Consider the following 20356-nt stretch of genomic DNA (forward strand, 5'->3'; position numbering starts at 1 on the left):
TCACCTATGCTGGCTCCTCCTTTGGAGCACCGGCTTCCTCTCAGACCATCTCTACTTGAATAGTCAAGACCATCCGTCTTCCCTATGATTTGGCAGAGACTCCTCTTCTAAAGTCAGTGAGAGCTTACTCTACTAAAGTTGTAGCATCCTCAACGGCCTTTCTCCGTGGAGTGGACACTGCGGATGTCTGCCGTGCTGCCACATGTGGTACCCCGTCTATCTTCACCTTGCACCACTGCCTGGATGTCCGGCCAAAGGCTCAGGCTGCCGTAGGTCGAGCTGTCCTGGCTTCTGCACTTTCGTGACATCCCTCCTTCTGGTTAGTCAGCTTGCCAGTCACCCATTAGTGTGTATTCACAGAGGCCACGAAGGAGAAAGAAAAGTTACTTAGCTGTAACTCTGGTTCTTCGAGTGGTCATCTGTGAATTCACACGTACCTGCCCTCCTCCCCGCTGTCAGTCACGTGTGCCATGGCATGCTGGGCAGCAGTGGTCAGTTCCTTAGAACTGAGGCACTGGGTGCCGGGGGTGGAGTTATATAGCCAGGTGTAGGGGAGGTCCCAGCATTAAGTGCTTAAAGCTGTGAAAGTTTCTGAAGTTGCTCTGCTCGAGCGCAGATTAACCCATTAGTGTGAATTCACAGAGGACCACTCGAAGAAACAGAGTTATAGGTAAGTAACTTTTCTTTTTAAGGGTTTTCCTTCAAATTTTGCTAGTTTTATTTTTTAGCTCAACAGGTATTGTTACAATTGCCAGATGCATGAAGATTTTTTTTTGAAACCTAGGATCGAGTAAATTTTGTGGGAGCCAAATAGGGAGAATTTCTAATCTCACTAACAGTGAAGTTCTTAGTCTCAGGTTTTAGACAACCAATGAGTTTTAGAAACCAGGAGTAGTGTGCTACTGTGTTTGCTGATAATAAAAAACCTGCAAATGTTTGAAAAAAATTATGCTTCCTGTATGTGGTGACCTGTCCACCTATGTTCCATCTGTGAAAAGTGGTAATCATATGAGGGAAAACAGATAATGTCACATTTCGGTTTCTGTTCTGTATAAAATACCTGGCTGCAAACTGAACACATATTTCTTGTTTTAACAGTTGAATTTTTTACATGTAAAAATAAGTCCTAAAATGTGAAGGAAACAACTTCACAACTTGCATGTTTCTATTTGGAGTGTTGCCAGTTTCTTTGCAAAATTACAGCGTTTTTGCTTTACTTCTCCTTTTAAAGGTGCCAGTCCCCTAGAAATCAATGAATTCTTTATTTTGAAATGTTGCATGCTGTGTGAACCTTCACATGACTGTGTTAAGCGAACTGATTTCTCTTGAGTGCAGTTTCTTGGAGGAGTAGAAAATTATGCAGTGAAACTAAGAATATTAAAAGGCACTTAAAGGTTTTATGGAAGGGTGTTTTCCATTTGTGGCCTCTTCATTTGGTTACTTCCTCAGGTTGGTTTTTTCCAACTACTTTATCATGTAGGCATTGTGATATAGTGTTTGCAGTAACTCAGGGTGCAACTACAGAGTGAGGGAAATGCTTATTAACTTGCATTCTTTCACTGTGAAGTTGCATTTGATTCTCTCCTATTTGATTGGCTACAGAAGCAGATGAAAAGCCTTTGAATTGCAGTTCATAGGAACTGCTTTAAGATTTTCCTTCCCCCATCACTTATTTCCATATCTTGTTGATGGGAGAATTTCAGAAGCTGTTACAAAGCAAACAAACAAACAAGAAAGCCCGTGGGGAAGCTGTTAAAAAAAGAGAAGTGCTGGTTTGCTTTTGCATGTCTGTCTCCAGGTCTCAATATTATGCTCCTAACTGCCTATGTCACTGAAACATTGCCTACAGAATGCCCTCATCTTTTCAAGAATTGGCTCCATGGGGAAAAAACCTGTTGGAATTTGTTCCAGTAAGAAAAAAGTAGAATTAATCCAGTGGCAGAGAAAAAAGAATCTATTTTGGGAGCAAAGAAGACTGGACCAATTTGATTCATACTTTGTCCCATGCGATCAGTTAAAAATACTTTGAATTCACCTATTTTATAAGTGGAGGAAATCCTGCAGTATTTGACAGTGACAGTATCTGCAAGAAGTTCTTAGTCTGAACTCCTTGTAGATACCATCTGAAGATAAACAGATGATACTGTCTTACTGTCAGAAAATTGTCACTTGAAGTGACTCCTGTGGAAGATTAAAGAAGCTGCAAAAGCAGCATTTCTGTTAATGATTAAGATTCCAATAGAGGCTAGAGAAGAATTATACAGTACAGTATAACATTAGTGTTGACAATGAAGATATTGAAATTGTTAAAGATTTTCTATGCCTTGGTTGAATCACCAATCCAAATGAAGCCTGCAACTAAAAAAATCAGAAAATTATGACTTCACCTCTGATGGACTTTGAAAAGAGAATAAGTATAGGATATATTTGGAGGCATATGGAAGATATAGAGACAGTGACAGATTTTACTGTCTTGGGCTCCATGATAACTGCAGATGGTAACAGCAGCCCCGAAATTAAAAGACACCTGCTTCTTGGGAGGAAAGCGATGACAAACCTAGACAGCATCTTAATAAGCAGAGACCATCACCTTGCTGACAAAGGTTGGCATAGTCAAAGCTATGGTTTTTCCAGTAGGGATGTATGGAAGTAAGAGCTGGACCCTAAAGAAGGCTGACCGCCGAAGAATTGATGCTTTTGAGTTGTGGTGCTGGAGGAGGCTCTTGAGAGTCCCCTGGACTGCAAGGAGAACAAACCTATCCATTCTAAAGGAAATCAACCCTGAGTGCTCACTGGAAGGACAGATCCTGAAGCTGAGGCTCCAATACTTTGGACATCTCATGAGAAGTGAAGACTCGCTGATGTCGGGAAAGTGTGAAGGCAAGAGGACAAGATGGTTGGACAGTGTCATCAAAGCTACCAACATGAATTTGATCAAACTCCAGGAGGCAGTGGAAGACAGGAGGGCCTGGCATGCTTTGGTCCATGGGGTCACAAAGAGTCGGACATGACTAAACGACTAAACAACAGAACAATTACTGAAACAGCAATGTCTACGTTGGCTTGGGCATGTTGTGAGAATGGCTGGTGGTCAGATTCCAAAAGATCTCCTGTATGGAGAATTAGTGCAGGGAAAGCTCCCCAGAGGGAGACTACAGCTGTGATATAAGGATAGCTGCAAGTGGGATCTGAAGGCCTTAGGAATGGACCTTGACAGATGGGAAATCTTGACATCTGAGTGTTCAGGCTGGTCTCTCCCAATTTGAAGAGGCACTTGTTCAGTAGGCCGAGGCAGAGAGGCAGTCCCGAAACCAGCAAAATCAGGGAGCTGGACAGGGGACAGATTGTATTTGTCTTCAGTATAGAAGGGATTGTCACTCTTGTATTGGCATTTTCAGCCACACTAGACGCTGTTCCAAGACCTCTATTCAGAGCATATTACCATAGTCTCCCGAGACTGAAGGATGCCTACTAATTTCTATGTCTAGTTACAGTTCTTTCTGGGTGACATTACAGTATTATGCATATTAATTTTGTAGTGGAGCAGTCCTTCAATTTTGTCGACATATGTATTTTGTTACACTAATTGTTTCATGGAAATTAATCAGGAATAAAAGGAAATGTATCCTCAGCTCTCTTATGGCAACTAAACAATTGATAATACAACACTGGAAGGATAGATACCCACTCTTTGTTAACCAAAACACTGAAGAAATTGTATCTCTTTCGGTGTTTGTGCATGTGTCATATAGATGGCTACTGCATGGCTATATTCTTTTTTTGGGGGGGAACATTAGGGTGTTTTGAATGAAACTGTTAGCATTGTTTTTCCATTTCTGGTCCTCCTCATCTTTTTAAATTTAGATAATTTGTTCTGAGTTCTTTATTTTAGCATTTTTTTTCTTCTCTCCACATGTATGCCTCATTTTTTTCCCTTTAAACTTTAAGCAAAATAAAAAAAATGCATTTTACAAATTATGACTCTTAACAACTCCCATTAAAATTTCCACCATCCCCAAGGATTGTTAATAACCCTTAAGGGCCACTGATCAACAATCATTGTGCTGAATACGTTGGTTTCCATTACATTTTGTGCTCCTGTCCAGCCCGTTGCTATATAAATGTCTGTCCACTAAAGCTACACTATCATTCTTCGGAAGAAGTAAGCTACACTCCACAAAACGTATGGGAAATCAAACTTCTTAATCTTTAAGGCATCACAGGACTCTGTTGTTTTCATATTATGTTCTTAGCAAAGATTTTTTTTCATGGTTTAACAAAAGGAAAAAAACACAAGAGAGGCTCTTTTTTAAATGTTGTTTAGTTGATTCCTGAAAGAGGGCCTCTGTAGCGGAACACCCACGTCAGGCCTGTCCATCAGTGGAAGGTCAAGAGGAGGAGCCAATGAGAAGACAGGAGGGGCGGAACCAAGAGGACAGTTGAAGACAGACAGTTAGACAGTTGGAGATGCGAAATGGCAGTTAGGGTTTAGGAGAGAAGAGGGTTAGTGAATTGAGCTGAGAGATTTAGGAAAGTGAATTGAGAAGGTTAATATATATTGAACAAGCAGGAATGAAATTATAAGTACTATAAGATAAATATTGATTAAAAGTAAATAGTAGTTCGGAATAAAAGTACTTGGAACCCCATACATAATCAAATGCTTGTTAATACCTGATACAGTTCATTTACCTTTGTGATTTACTTGACAATAAACAAATATTTGTTAATTAAACCTCTGATTCCTAAGTTCAATAAACCTTAGCTTTGGTAGCACACGTGTGCAACATACATAATCGGCATTAGGAGTATAATACCTGGTGGCAGCTAAAAGAGAAAAGGGTGTGAGCCTTTGTGGGGGCCCAGTAAACAGGGTCAACAAGGTCGAGCGCCACAGCCACCTAAACACAGATGCTTAGTGTTAAAGAAAGAGAAGCTCATGACATTTTTGTTTTTCCACTTATTTTGATCTTTCATTTAACCTTTCTTTCACCCCATAGCGTCAAATGGTCCAGCAATTTTTTTATCCAGTAGTGTCATGTTTGGTGTTGTCAGCAGTCAATCAGAACATTCAGGGACCAGTGGGAAGTTGTAACAGGGTCTGGATTGGTTGAAACCCAATAGGAGTTATATTTCTTTGTTTCAGTCATCCTTGAGTGTGTATAAACTCCTAGTGCCATACATTTTTTTTTGGACTTATATACCACCCCATAGCGCTACAAGCACTCTCCGGGCGATTTACAATTTTAATTATACAGGCTACACATTGCCCCCCCAGCAAGCTGGGTACTCATTTTACTGACCTCGGAAGGATGGAAGGCTGAGTCAACCTTGAGCCGGCTACCTGGGATTTGAACCCCAGGTCGTGAGCACAGTTTTAGCTGCAATACAGCGTTTTAACCACTGCGCCACGAGGCATCTTGTGCTCCCTGGCTGCTTGCTCCTTTGTCTCCTGGAGCTTTTCCCACTTCCTTGAGATTATAAATTTTTTTAATCCTCTCACTTGATTTCTCTGGAGATTCTTTTGGCTCTCTGGTTCTTTCCATTCTTGGACTATTTTTGCTGCCTATCTGCTGCTATGCTATAATCTAGTCATTTTTTCTATGTAGTAGGCTTTGATTGAATGTTTTGCCTTTATTTGCTTGCTTCCTTTTCTTGGTTTTTGGCAGAGGGGGCTGTGTGTGTGTTTTGTTTTGCTATCCCCCCTGTGTATGTGGGTGTTTTTTCTCTTTGACTAATTTTTAAAATCTACTGCCTTTTCTTTAAAGATGTATATTTTGCTGGGCTTTTTGGATAAGGAAATGTTTTGTTTGATGGTAGTGTTTGTTGGTTGTATTACTGCCTGTTTTTGAAATACAGTAGATTGATTCTCTGTTACCTTGCCTCTGCTTTTGGGGTTAATTTTTATGAATTCTTTAGAGTGTTTGTTTTCCCCTCCTTCCCCCCCCCTTTTTTTTACTAGCAGCAAGAAACATGAATGAGGGGAAATGAAATGAAATTACCTGAAAGTGGGGACTTATTTCATGTTAAATGAGAGGAGTGGTATGCAAAAAATGTGATAGTGAAGGAAGCACACCCTGAAGGAACCCAAAATTAAATCAGAAGGAAAGATTCACCGTGCACATCTTTAGACATTAGCAACACCTCCTTCCTGGGGCAAATGGCATATGTATTTTATATGTATGCGGTCAGCTTTCTGTAGAGACAGAGAGAATATTTCATTTATATTGAATATAGCCTTATTTAAATAAAAGCAGAGTTATAGTAAATGAGTATACAGGTATATCCCACAAATAAATTGAGAAATGAGTATTCATATATTAGTGGTATCTGAATCACTTTCCCAGAGCTTTAGTGATAAGCAGAACTCTGGTGCATTTTCCCTTAATGGCTTGTATCGGGGATCATTCTGACTCTTCTAGCTTGCAAGTTAATTACTATAGCACAGTAGGATGTCCTACTAAGTGCTGCATTGTGCTTGATATTCACCATGGTTTTTGACAAAAATGCATAATGTACTGTCATTATGTCTCAGAGCTTGCACTGCAATAGAGTAATTTATCTTGGTTTTAAAAACTTTTTCTGGCACCCCAGCTTCTAATTTTTTTTTTGCCAAACTTCAAGATCATGTGTAATGCATACTTTTATAGTTGCGTAAACGTCTTGCAAAATTATAAATGCTGTATGTCTTGCTTAATTTTCAGAATTAGATGTGCTTAGCATGTTAAACTTGTGACTCTTAAATTCTGAGTCCCCCCCAAAGAGAGCCAATCATATTAACAACCTCCCATGCTGATGTAATCTGTATTCCTGACTCCAAGAGCAGAGCATATCTGTATGTTGCTCAGTCATATGCCAGTTTTGATGACTAACATAGCTCGTTGCTTTTCTGTGCATCAACTGTTGCAGAGGAAGCTAACAGGCTGTGAACAGAATTCTATCCATGACTGCATCTATAAGACAATTTGTGGAAGAGAGTGAGAGACAGGGATGGGGATGGTAACTCTTTATGTCATTCTATCCCTGTGCATTCCACCTAATGGAGATGATGTGGGGCTTTAAAAAGGAAGAAAACAGGGTTGCAGTGATAAGACAGGAGCTAGGACAAATTGACTGCAGATCTCAGAAAATCTTGGAGGAATAAGAGGAGGCAGCCCCAGAGGTTTGCTGTTCTCTAATTATCATATGGAGCCAGTATAAAAACAAATATGTTTCCATGTGTGTTTTAGAGCAGTGGTCCCCAACCTTTTCCGATCATGGACCGGTTTAGCGTGTGTGTGTGTGTGTGTGTGTGTGTGTGTGTGTGTGTGTGTGAGTGAGAGAGAGAGAGAGAGAGAGAGAGAGAGAGAGAGAGAGAGAGAGAGAGAGAGCGCATCTGGAGATCTGTCTCTGCAGTCAGGTCCTGCAAAGGCCACGGCCCAGTACCAGGCCACAGACCGGGGGTTGAAGACCCTGGTTTTAGAGGACAAACGTATATCTTGCATGGGTGGGCAAGGAGTTTTGTCTTATGTGCTAGATTGGTGAAAACAGCATTGTGGTATGATTTACAGCACTGCTTCAATCCTTCAGAGCATATTCTCTCAAGTTCTGTTGATTTTGATGAAAATCCAGGATCAACTTAAGTATGAGTATAAGTTTCATTTTGATTTCTAGTGTATGACTAAATTACATTTTATGTGTGAAGTTGTCCTTTCCTTAAATTAACCTCAGGAGTCCAGCACTGGCTAGCGAGTCAAGAAGATCTACTTGTGTTTTGTTTTTTATGAGGGGGGGCACTTGTTTTCCTTATCTTCTTTCTTGGTTGCCTCTATGATCCATTGCTAGCATCTTGGAACAGTGAGTTCATAAAGTGACATCAAACAAGGGAAAATCCCAGAAGCTGACTTATTTATTCATCAGTTAATCAGGTCTCCCCCTAATGCAAAACAATTGTCATGGCACAAAAGGGTATCCTGTCAATCATCTTGACTGCTGCCATTGGTGTTGTCAACGTTCAGCTGCTCTTTGCTTTGTAACACTTGGCATCCTTTTTGCTGCTTCTGATATGGATAGCTCAGTGGTTTAGGTATCTGGTTGGAAGTTTGATTCCCCACTGTGCCTTCTTGATAGAGGCAGGTCTTGATGATCCATGGTGTTCCTACCAGCTCCATAGTTCTAAGATTGTTATGATTGTATATTATAATACTGGGCCATTTTGTGGTGTTTTGAATTGTGGATACAGAAGCATAATAGCCTACATTTATAAAATGGAAGGTTGTTGTTGTTTAAGAATGGTCTAAAGGTGAGAGCCTGATGGCAGAATTTTGTGGGTTGCATTCTTGAGATATGAACTTGTTATATAAGAATAGTGGAAAAAAGACTGGAAAAAAGTCCAACTTTGTAGATTTAATAATAAAAGACTGCATATTTTTGATTTCTGTATTTATTGAATCTTGTTTTATATCAGCTGCTACATGGGATAGTGAAGGAAATGAGAAAGGCTTGGTCTCAAGAGTGATCCCTACCTAAATATTTTCTGCATGACTGTACTCTGATAGAGAAGTTATATTCCCCTTCGGAATGACAATCAGAAGAAACCAAAATAGTTAATTTTGATTTGCTTTAAAAAGCACATCAAACATTGTTTGAAATTTATTTTCCTTCTATCCACCTCATAAATAGAACATGAGGCAGTGGCAAACACAAGATGAGCTGGCACTTGAACCAGCTGGCAGTATTCCTCCATTGCTTAGGAAGCCCCTCTCCCCAATTCTAAAAGTAAAAGTTACAGTTGTGCAAAAAAAGTCCATTTTACTCTGGGTAAGTTACAATTATAATGTAACTTATGTCTTTGGTATTGAAAAGGAAATTGATTACAAGTAATTGCTACTTGTTTTGCAAGGTTTCTTTTGGAAAATGGGGAGCAAACAGCTATAATACAATATCAGTAATGATATTGCCTGGCTATAGGGCAGCTTTTCTGTGTGGTCTTTGCTGTTTGAAGCCATACTTACTGGGAAAGCTGGTGCAAATGAAAAAGAAGAGCTGAAAATGGGTTGAATTGTAGCATCCCAGTAAAGAAAGGGCAGTTGGTTGGTAGCACAGTGATCTGCCCATTTAGTAGGGTTAACAGATTCATCCACCTTAAATTCCTGCTGGGTAAATCATGAACCAGCCTGCTGGTTAAAAGCAAAATCTCTCTCTCTCTCTCTCTCTCTCTCTCCCTCTCCCTCTCCTCCCCCCGCCCCGTAAACTGTGACCTAAAGCAGTGGAACACAAGATTACCAGAAAAACTATTCCTGGGGAGAATTATAGTTAACATTTTTTGTGAAGCAGGATTAGTATGCCCTATGTGAACATGAATTCAGAAATGTCGATGGATGGCAGTTGATGGAATAAGGCTGTTTTAGCAAATGGGAGTAGGCTAAAGCTCTGCTGCTTGGAAAAATATTAATTATTTCTTTGAATGATTTCTTCTTTATAGCAGAAGAGCATCTGTGTGGCAGGTGTCAAATCAAAGAGCTGGCGATTGGATTGTTGAATTCAAATTATTTCCTGGTTATCTTCAGCTTATCCCTCTACCTATATGTTGAACAGGCACCATCATCTTGTAAAGTAGCATTTGTCATAAGGATGACCATAACCCAAACTTTCAAAATTGTGATTCAGGTTTTAAAACTTGCAAGGTGTAGAAATTGAAAAGCGAGTCAGGGAGGCTCCTATTACTTGGCCGTAAGTGGTAAACCTGAAAATTAAGTTGTCATACTGTCTGCCTCTGTAGTGATGGCTACACATTGTCTTTTAATAAAATCTGATGGACCTTGTATATTGTCCAGCTACTTTGTAATAAGTTATAATATGTGCCCATCAAGTCTAGTATTGTTTTGTAGCTGCTCTTCAGGGTTTTAAGCAGGATTTTCCCAGGCCTTCATTCAGAAAGCAAAACAGAAACACAAACCTTATCTGTAGTATCAGTTAGTCTACATGGTAGCGCTCCTGTATTAATCTATTTCCCATCACAAGTAATTAGAATAGATTGCCCACTTAGTACAAACCTGAGGTGTTTTCCCTCTATATCAGAAAAGGAACTTGTGTACATATCTCCCTCTAAACAACGAGGGTGATGCAATTTGTACTTTTTTTGTGTGATAAGCACTGTCCTTTTTTTTTTTTTTTTGCTTTTCTCCTAAAACTGTGGTTGCTGTAGTGCAATGACCTACCGTATTTGTGAATGCAGAAGATCATTGCTTTAGCTGAAGAGAAAGTGTTTCCTGGTCATAGCTTTGTAGTTAATCATGTTTCTTGAAAAGTAGTAGAAAAGAAGATCTAATAGATTGCATTGTCTCTCCAAAAAACCTGGGATGTAATACTCAGTTTTCATTCAGACTTGTTTTAGCAATAAAGATTATTTCTCTCTAAGTTTCAGATAATTTCTGATAATTTCTGCATGAATGTTGTTACCAGTATAGTCTGCTGCTTCAGCCATCTTTTGAGCAGACTCTTTAGTTGCATGCTGTGCAGCATTAGTGCTGGCTGTTTGAAGCTTTTAGTGTGTGAATATGTGCCATCTTTCACAAGCATACACAGTTTTGTACCTGCCAAGTTATGCAAACCAATGTGTTTTTGTTGGAAATTGGTTTAAATGAGGTTTTTTTTCTTCTCTCCCTCCAGCTGTGAATGAAAAGAGCCACACTCTGCAGCACATACAGTTTTGCTACCTTTGAAAAACTGTGACATCTAGAAATGCCGCCTCCTGCGGATATTGTGAAAGTAGCTATAGAATGGCCTGGTGCCTTCCCGAAGTTAATGGAAATTGATCAAGTAAGTGCCTGTTTCAATGCATTTGTTCTTCTCTCTGCATGTTTATACAGATGGCTTTTACTATTATTTGTGGATTTAAAGGCCCCTTCCAACTCCATTACTCTATGGTTCTGTGATCATGTCTAGATAACCTGAATATAAATATGGAACTACCAGCCTCCCCTTATGTAAATGAAACATTTGCCATGAATTTTGGATGCATTCCTCAGCATTTTACTGAGCGAAATTGTAATGTTTGTAATGAAGTGTATGCTTGGATTATAAATACCGTATTTTTCCGTGTACAAGACGCCCCATGTATAAGACACCCCCCCAAGTTTCTAACCCCAAATCAAGAAATCTAAGTGGGGCTTAGCAAGTATAGGGGAGAAGGGATCAAAGCACTGCAGAATCACTTTGATCCCTGCTTTCCCCTCCACTTGTGTTCTCTCCTCAGCTTACTTCCGTTTATAAGACGACCCTCAATTTTTAGTCTAAAGATTTTAGACAAAAGTATAGTCTTATACATGGAAAAATACGGTAAACAAGAGTGATATTTTAGAAATAAAATAATTTGCATTAGATGTGCAGCATCACCAGTGTCCTGTTGCATAGCTACACTGGCATAGTGGAAATGGCATCAGTGGCAGTGGCTAATTGCTGCTAATGAGAGTTTTCCTCCAGCTTTGGGTTGCACACACCAGTGTAGGTATAAAACAGGTGCTTGGCTGGTGTTCTGGCTATGTAATATCAGGTACCTTGTCAGATTTTATGGACTGTCCCCACCTGTCCAAACTGCCCAGTGGGCCCTAATAAATGGGAAGGGTTGTAGTTTGGTCTGTGATCTTCTCTGAGTAGTAACAAATTCTAGCTTGGACGTGATTCTGGGTGTCCCTTAGTTGATTCTGGGTTCATCTTTGTGCTGTCTTCAGCTCAGCGCCACATAGGCATAAAGTGGGGGAAATGGAGGCTGACAGTTAAAGTCAATTTAATATAAAATTGGTTGTTGTGGGTTTTTCGGGCTCTTTGGCTGTGTTCTGAAGGTTGTTCTTCTGGACATTTCACCAGTCTCTGTGGCCGGCATCTACAGAGGACCGGAGTAAGAACTCAGTCCATGCTCTGTTGCTGTTTGTTGGATAGTTGAATATTTATAGCTGTGAGAACAGCTTTTGTCACAACAAAACAACAGCTTTTATCACAACAATACATCCACAACAAAAACACGCTGATCGCCACCATCACCCTATCTCCTGAAAAGGACCATCAGATCCCAGCTGTGAAAGCCTTCAAGAATAATATAAAATTATTTATAGCTTTACTCTGAATTCTTGTTCACACCGTAGTTATAGCGTATCCTGAGAAATGTAACTGTTCATCACTTCCTCCTTTATATTAGCAGAGATCTTATTGTCCCAGGTCCTGGTTGGCCTAAGGAACATGATGACAGCCCTCCACATTTTTTTCACTCCGAGTTGCCCTTGTCTGTTATTTCTCTATTTGAAAGGGACTCGATAACTGAGCATAAGAACCAGTAGATGTAGTTACTTTTTTTGTAGGTTTCTTCTTGACAGGAGGCTCTCCTGCTGCTATTACAGAGACTTAGAGTCGTATCTTTTAGGTAGCACTGTGCCAAATACGTTTGAGGCATTATTGCTTCAAGGCAGATATTCAGTTATTTTTTTCCCTTATGAATGGGAAATAGTACTCAGTTTCCAAAATAACCTATAATGTTTTCTTTAGTTTCCCCACTGTAGTTTGGATCAGAAAGAAGGCCAGTAAAAGTACCCATTTTACATGAGCACAGATTCGTTCTTGTGGTGTCCACCCAGGTCATGAATATCAATATGCTATCTGCATGTAACAGTGAGAGTGCTGGAGAGGTGGAGTCACGAGATATAAGGGTCTCTGCAGGAGGAGAAGACAAGAGGATGGTGAATTGGGATTTTTGGTGGAGACAGATTGCTAAGCAAGGGCTGATGTGTAATGAACCAATGCAGACCTCTAATGACTGTTTAGTTCAGAACAAAAGATATTGGCTTAACCTTTTTTCTTTGTTACAATAAACTGTTTCTGCTTTATAGAAAATGACACATTGCCTGGACCTCTGTCAGTGACATTGAAAGTTGTTGTGAGCAACTAGTGGCAGCTGAAAAGCTTGTGGCGTGAGCCTTTGGTGAAACAAGGGGTGCGCAGGGAACGTGACAGTCCTCCACTCCCCTTCCTCACCCAGATCCACAGCTCAGACTACATTTAGCCTACGGCAAAAGAGATCATGTTAATGTCTTGTTGGAAGCTGTTCCTGTGTGCCAAATTCAGCTGGCCTTAGGAAGATTTGCAACAACATCCCAATTTGCAAACTGTATACTGTGTACGTTGCGCAGTCCAGTATGGTAAAGAAAAGAGGCAAATGTGGGGAAGGAAGGTGTTATCTGGCCAGATTCTTAATGTAGCAAATTACTGAATGCAGAACAGCCCTCCCAACCTGATGTCATCCATATCTTATGTATTATAACTTTCATCATATTACCATGTGCCACACTGACAGTGGTTGATGAGAGCTGCAGTTCACTACAGCAAAAGGCTGCCTGGTTAGAGAAGGCACAGAATATGAAGGAGTTGCCTAGATGTATGTAGTAGCACAAAAAAGAGCACTGGAGATATATGATTTATTTTCACTGTACCAGGGCATTACTGTTGATGTAACTAGATATAATGATGGCCTTCAGGGAACTGTATAGTAAAAGCTTCCTCCAGTTCTGTTTAGCATTGTCTTACAGCATTAAAACTTTCTGTTAATGTTTCTTGCTTGTGCTGTTATTGCTTGTACTGGTGCATCTCAGAACGAATTTACATTTATATTAATACGATTAAAAACCTGAATAGAAAGCATATAGTTATTAATCTCTCTTTCAAACCCTACTGCCTTTGGTAGAAGCTTTGGGAAATTTAATAAAGGTTTGCTTTTTGGCCCCATATAATGAACTGCACATTATATAGTATGCAGGACTTCTTGGTAAGCTTTTCCTTAAGTACTGACTTCTTATGCCTAGTCAGATGCTCGGTAACTTCCTGGCTACTAGGGCTTTGCTTTCTTTTTTATTTGTCACTTGTGTTGCTCTTCAGTGCAGTGTGTCCTGTTAAGAGAGGATTTCTTTGTCAATTTTGGGGGAAATAAAATTAGTCTTTTGCAATGTGTTGCTTTTATATATCAGAATATTGTTGCATATTTATCAGTTGACATGCTCAGTTCACTCAATGGTTAGAAATTCACCGAGAAAGAGAAGAGGGGTAATGGATGCGTACTGGAAAAATTTAAGGATGAAATCCATAGTACAGCAAAACATCATGGTATGGTGTTGAAAGACAAGTCCAACATCTCAAAGAGGTGAGGCTATCTGCCTTCAAACAATCCTCCACAGGTCACCTTAGTAGTTGGCTGTTTGAATTTAGACATTTTATTTCTCTGAAACTAAAATAACAAAAAGCAACAGCATAAACATCCTGGAAGCGTCATCATTCTATATGATTTGGGGTTCACATGAAGATAGCCAGAGCTACAGCATTCATGCAGAATAGGGAACCTGTGGTCAAACATGGGAGAAGTTAGGGTTCAGTACAAAAATAACAACATTAAGAAAAACAATAGGGAAGGGACTACAGTCAAACAACCCTGTGATAATTCAGTGTCACATGGGAATCAAAAAGCTCACGTCTAAGAATATTGTAGCGAGAAGTACAGCCTGGTATATGTTGAGGACAGTATACCTGTAGCCTCGTGGTGAACTTGTATGAAATGTTATGCAGATTAGTCCAATACAAAGTATACCTTCTTCATAGTGGCCTCTGTGAATCCACTGCGAAGAAGGTATACATATGCTTTGCACACTGAAATGTGGCTCCTCCCTTTGGGAATAGGAATTTGAAGCAAGATCCTCTGGCCTAAATCTACCATCCATGGTCCTAATCAGTGGTTTAAACATCTGGCTGTGGAACCAAAGGTTGGAAGTTTGATTGACTGTGAAGCCAAAGGCTGAAAGATTGATTTTACCATTTGGGCTCCTTGACAGGGACTGGACTTGATGATCCATAGGGTCCCTTCCAGCTCTGCAGTTCTAAGATTTATCTACTTGTGCATTTTATGAAAGTGGATTTTGGAGAAGTACAGTTTATCCCGCTTCTGTAGTTTTGTACAGGTTGCCACCAAGTATGTGGAAGTGTTTGCTTTTGATCCAACTTTAGCGGAATTTGATTTCAGCATAAAATTCAGAGCAGGCCTAATGGTATTTCTATTTGGATGGCAGGGGTAAGTCATAGTGACTTTTCTATGGTGGCACTGTACTTATGGGATGTCCTACTACAATATGTGTGCAAGTTTCCCTCTTTGAATGGACTTGAACAAATCTTAAATACTTTTTTGTTTTGGGTTGTGTTTAATTGAAAATAGGTTCACTTTTAAACAGTGATTTTAGTGCTGTGGCCCATTTCAAGTTTTGTATTTAATTAAATGTACTTCATACTGCGGTATTTTTCCATGTATAAGCCCCCCATGTATAAGACACCCTCCAGTTTTCTAACCCAAAATTCAGAAATCTATATTTTAAGCATTAGAGAGGAACACAATTTTATTTAGTAATTAGGCAACATTTACATGCCAGTACTATGATATTATGCATCACCCTTACTGGTCACTGTTGTACTACCTACACCAGTGATGGCTGAGCCCGAGTGCCCAAACTGCAAAAAAGATACATAGAAATCTTTTAAATTAATAGCTTCTTAACCACAGCATTAAAACACAAGACCATTTCATGTTAGGATGGATCCTTCTCTTCCTCAAAGCATTTTGAGAACTTCCTCTTTAAAATAGAAGATATTGTGTGGAGGCAGAGTAAGGGTTAATAGAAGTAGACTTCAGTAAATGAAAGGAGGAAGCATAGATATGTAAAATGATTTATTTTTCAATTGCTCATAGCACACTGAGTATACAAGAACTGGGTACACACTGGGTATTTAATAACTTGGATTGCCAGACAATTAGTTCTTCAGTGGCCATTTGCTTCATCTTAAAGAAGCAGTGTCCAGTCAGCATATCAAATGATGCTGTGAAGCCCTTAACTTGAAGGGTTCTTTTCACTGAATTTCTATATGATATTCTGAGTACAAAGGGTAAATGTGCAAGTTATTCAGTACTTCTTAACTTGCTGTATCCAGGGCACTTTGAGATTGGATTGAACTTTTACACATACAGTGGGGTCTTGACTTGTGAACGCCCCGAGGTACGAACGTTTTGAGTTACGTACTTCTCCGTCCGCAAAAATCCATTTTGACTTGCGGACGGAGAATTGAGGTACGTACCAAAAAGTTTTTTTAAAAAAGCGGGAAAGCACCTGGAGCCGGGTGGTGGCGATGCGTCGAGAGGCGGCGGCGCTGCTCCTGCTCCGGGATTGGGGCGCCTCGGGGCATTCCGGCCGCCAGAATTCCAGCCCGGCCGGGGCCTCCACCTGTCCTGGGTGGGCCCTGCTGAGCCGAGCTCCGGCGGCGGTGGCAAAAGGCAGCGGCGAGGACGGCAGAGGAGCCTCTGAGCGCCCCAGTGAGCCTGCACAGGAGGGCGGGAGTGAGTTCGCGGGGGTGGCACTGGGGCTGGGAGGGCTCCATGGCTTGGAACTAGGCGGGCGGCGGGTGATGGGAACAGGAAGGAGAGTGAGTAGGTCCGCGATCTGGCTGGGGCTGGAAACGGGGGCTGGGCAGGGAGGGAGGGAGTGCCACGGGGGCCGCGGGGAGCCTTGATTGGCCGGGCACCGTGTGCTGCTGCTGCTCCCATCTCCACCCAGCCCATTCCCCCGGAGCTCGGAGGAAATGGCTGGGCTGCCTGTTTCACCTTCCTGGGATTACAAAATATCCCCCTCTAGTGGCAGAAGGCGGAATAGCAGCTTCCCATTATTTTCTATGGACGGTACAGAGCAGATACGGATTACAATGGTTTTCAATGCATTCCTATGAGAATGCAGATTTTGACCTGCAAACTTTTTGACTTGCGAACCGCCTTCCAATACGGATTAAGTTCTCAGGTCAAGACCCCACTGTATATAGAAGTAGTCAAGGGGGTCACAGATGCATCATTTCAAGTTATAAATTAAATGTGTTATTTTATTACAATTTTAGACAATCTTTTTTAAAAGTTTGATGGACAAAATGAATGAATGAATGAATAAATAAAAGCACTATTGTCCTCTTTTACTATCTTGCAATGTGTGTCATACTTGATGTGATGCCTTGTGCTTTCAGCCTAACTCTCTTTTCCTGAAGACCTCAAGAATAAATCGAAAATATTTAAACTTCTGATCATACTCAGTGACCTGACAGTCTTATAAACAGCATGTTGTAATGAAGTCCATAACCTCTAAAAGTTAAGTTGTTAGTAGATAGAAGAGAGTATATAAAGTGTACAGTGGTGCCACTTATGAATGTCCCTACTTACAACCATTTCGAGTTATGACCAGCTCTGGTTGCAAAATTTTGCTTCTACTTGCGACTGGAGCTTTCGCGTACAAACAGAATAAGGCAGGGGAAAAAGGTGGGAAATTCAAATTGCTAACTGTAGGTGGTGAAAGAGGCTGCTTCTTTGTAGCTCTTTTGCTTTGGCAGTTAAGAGAGTGTGCGATCTGAGGAGGCTGCCTACTAAGGTATGGTGCTGCTTTATTCTTTTTAAAAACTGTTCTTGGTATTTTCCCAGCGTGGTTTTTGGCTTGGGGGGGTTATGTTTCTGTGCTGTGATGGGTTTTGGAAGGGTTTGTTTGTTTTTTGGTTCCCCCCATTTCCGATGGGGGGGTTGGTTGCTTTTGTGGGGGTTTCCCCATTTTTGATGTGTCTTGCATGCTTCTGTTGCTTTTTGCTTTGTACTCTTTGCATTTCTGATCTGCTCCCTTTGATTTCTGTGCGACCTTGTCCCTTCATTCTCTGTGCATTTCCAATCTGCTCCGTTTGTTTTCTGTGCTTTTGCAATGGATCCTGCATGCTTCCCTTGCTTTTCTCCCCCACCCCCACCCCTTGGCCGGAAGGGATTAATCGTGTTTCCAATGAGTCTTGCAATGATTTTTTTTGGTGATTTTTTTCTTTGCCTGGAACGGATTAATGACATTTCAATGCATTCCTATGGGAAACGGTGCTTCGATTTACGACCATTTTGACTTGTGATCATCATTCCGGAACGGATTATGGTCGTAAGTGGTGGCACCACTGTATGTATAAAATTAAAGCCATGAGTTAGCAGTGGCGAACAGCTTTTCCTCTATGATTGGAAACAGGATTTCATAAATTCAAGCTCAGCCATCCTAGCAATTCTAGAAAAGCTTGGTTATACTTGTCAAAACTATTCTTGTTAATTATCAAAAGGCTGTGAAAAAGAGGATGTCAGGGAGAGAAGTTGGTTTTTCATTGCAGTTGTTTTATTTGGTAACACAGTCTATATTGGAACCTGACTGTTTCTGTGATACATCATTTGAAAATCTGTCTGAGTAGACAGTAACATTGGTTAATTTTGAACAGAATTGCACAAGATAGAGAATGCCAGTGCGGTGTGTCAGTCATGAAAAACTCTATTTTCTGTCTTGCCCAGAAGAAAAAAAGAAATTAGAGTGTTAAGCAACTGGCAGAGATCATGTGGCTGGCAGCCCACGGGGTTTGATTGCATGCAATGGGAGTTGTGCATGCTGTGCAAGCCTGGTTGAGAACATTATTTTTTAAAAATAGCTTTGTACCTGACAATATTCCATGCTCTGAAGGCACATGATTTAGCAACCTTGCTGAAGCTAGTATTTGCATGGAGGTATAGTTGGGAAGACTAATTTACATTGCCTTGAGTTCCATTAGCATAGACTATTATTGATAATGAATAAGTAAATGTTAAATGTGACTTCGGAAATGATATAATCTAGTAGTTCTCAATCTTTGTCCCTCCAATTATTTTGGGCATCACTTGCCAGGAGGCCCAGCCAGCAAGGCTGAAGATCAGGAATTCCAGAAATTAAAATCCAAATTACCAAACACTGAGAACTTTTGATCTGAGCCAGTAAAAATACTGAGATTTTCTGGATTTGAGTGATTTCTGATTGTAATCCACCAGAAAAGTGAGAATTCTTGTATTTATGGATGCACTGGAATCATTGTGCTCAAACTGATATGGAGTTTGTCAGGATCCTTCATGTATCTATTCCACCCCACTGCACCCCCTAATAATCCATATTATCTGGAAGAATTGGTCTCACTTACCGTTCTGGGAAGATTGTTGTGTGCCTTGAAAGGCCAGAAGCTTAGTTTCCAGGTAGTTCAGTGAGCAGGATATTCAATGATTCTAGGGCTACTCATTTAAATGACATAATAAACCTGATCCAATAAACTGTCGTCTGGCTTGTTTAGCCACTCCTTCCTACAAGTAGAAGTGATCAGGCAGCATGCACCAGTGTGATGTGGATAATGAATAAACTACCCTGCCCCCCCCCCATAACCTGAAAATAAGCCCTAGTATGATTTTTCAGGATGCTCGTAATATAAGCCCTACCCCAAAAATAAGCTCCAATTAAATGAAATCCTGTCCTCCACCATTGTGCAGCAACCAGAAGATGACATGACTGTATCTGAATAAATGTAGATTGTTATACATGAAAAAAAAATAAAGCATCTCCTGAAAATAAGCCCTAATGCGTTTTTTTGGAGCAAAAATTAATATAAGACCCTGTCTAATTTTTGGGGAAACACTGTACGTTTTCCTGTAGATCTCTGGTTTATTGTGTTCTTTGAATTGACTCTGAAAGATTAACTTTACAGAGCTTCCAATTCTAGCTCCTTGGGTGCACTTAACCATAATCCCAAATTCAGAAGTAAGGTAAAGCTATCCTTCTGTGGTTTGCTATCTTGGTTTGGTTGTCTAATACTGGTCATTACTACCCAATATTTTATTTGTAATTATGGCAACTTTCTCACTTTCTCTGCTCTTACTTTTCAAGATGTGGGATGTAAGAAAATGCACCTAAATATTTCGAACCATAGACCAAACAGTGGCCTCCTCAATGTGTCTTGCAACATACAAGCATGTGGCTAAGCACACTCACCCAACAAATTATTCCTACTGTGTTTAGGAACATTTTAAAGTTAAAAATGATAAGATAACTAGAGCTCTGCGTGATTTTAATTAATTACAAGATGAGTCATTTGTATTTTGGCAAGTGAAGCATCTGTATTTCTTAATGCTTCAGTTATTGCTTCCAGGGATTTATTCATTGCACAAAAGCAAAATAGAAGCGAGTGAACTTCTAGAAGCATGTGTTTACATTCATAGTTTCTCTCACTTTCAAAAGTGTGTGCTCTATTTCTTAAGCTTCTCTTTTCCTGTCCCTGACACAGTAGCTCAGAAAATGTACTCTTGACTCTCATAATGGTGTGTGTGTGTGTGTGTGTGTGTTTGAATATTGGAGCTGGGGATTCAAAAGTGTATTGTACATCTAGTCTGTCTACAAAAGTAGTAAACGTTTCCTTTCCTCTTCCTTAGGATAACCATCCTAGGACTATTGTGCTTCTTGGA

At 40.3% G+C, this 20356-nt stretch overlaps 1 protein-coding gene across 1 annotated transcript in view; it reads left to right on the forward strand.

Moving 5' to 3' along the window:
• Positions 1-20356, forward strand: part of ELMO1 (engulfment and cell motility 1) — a 427005-nt gene that overhangs the window by 70270 nt on the left and 336379 nt on the right. Inside the window, exon 2 of the mRNA XM_020788158.3 lies at positions 10651-10800. Within this exon, the coding sequence (XP_020643817.2) occupies positions 10723-10800 (78 nt within the window). The 5' untranslated portion in view covers positions 10651-10722. The remainder of the gene's footprint in view (positions 1-10650; positions 10801-20356) is intronic.

The sequence above is a fragment of the Pogona vitticeps genome, chromosome 6, assembly GCF_051106095.1.
Source record: "Pogona vitticeps strain Pit_001003342236 chromosome 6, PviZW2.1, whole genome shotgun sequence".
NCBI lineage: Eukaryota > Metazoa > Chordata > Lepidosauria > Squamata > Agamidae > Pogona > Pogona vitticeps.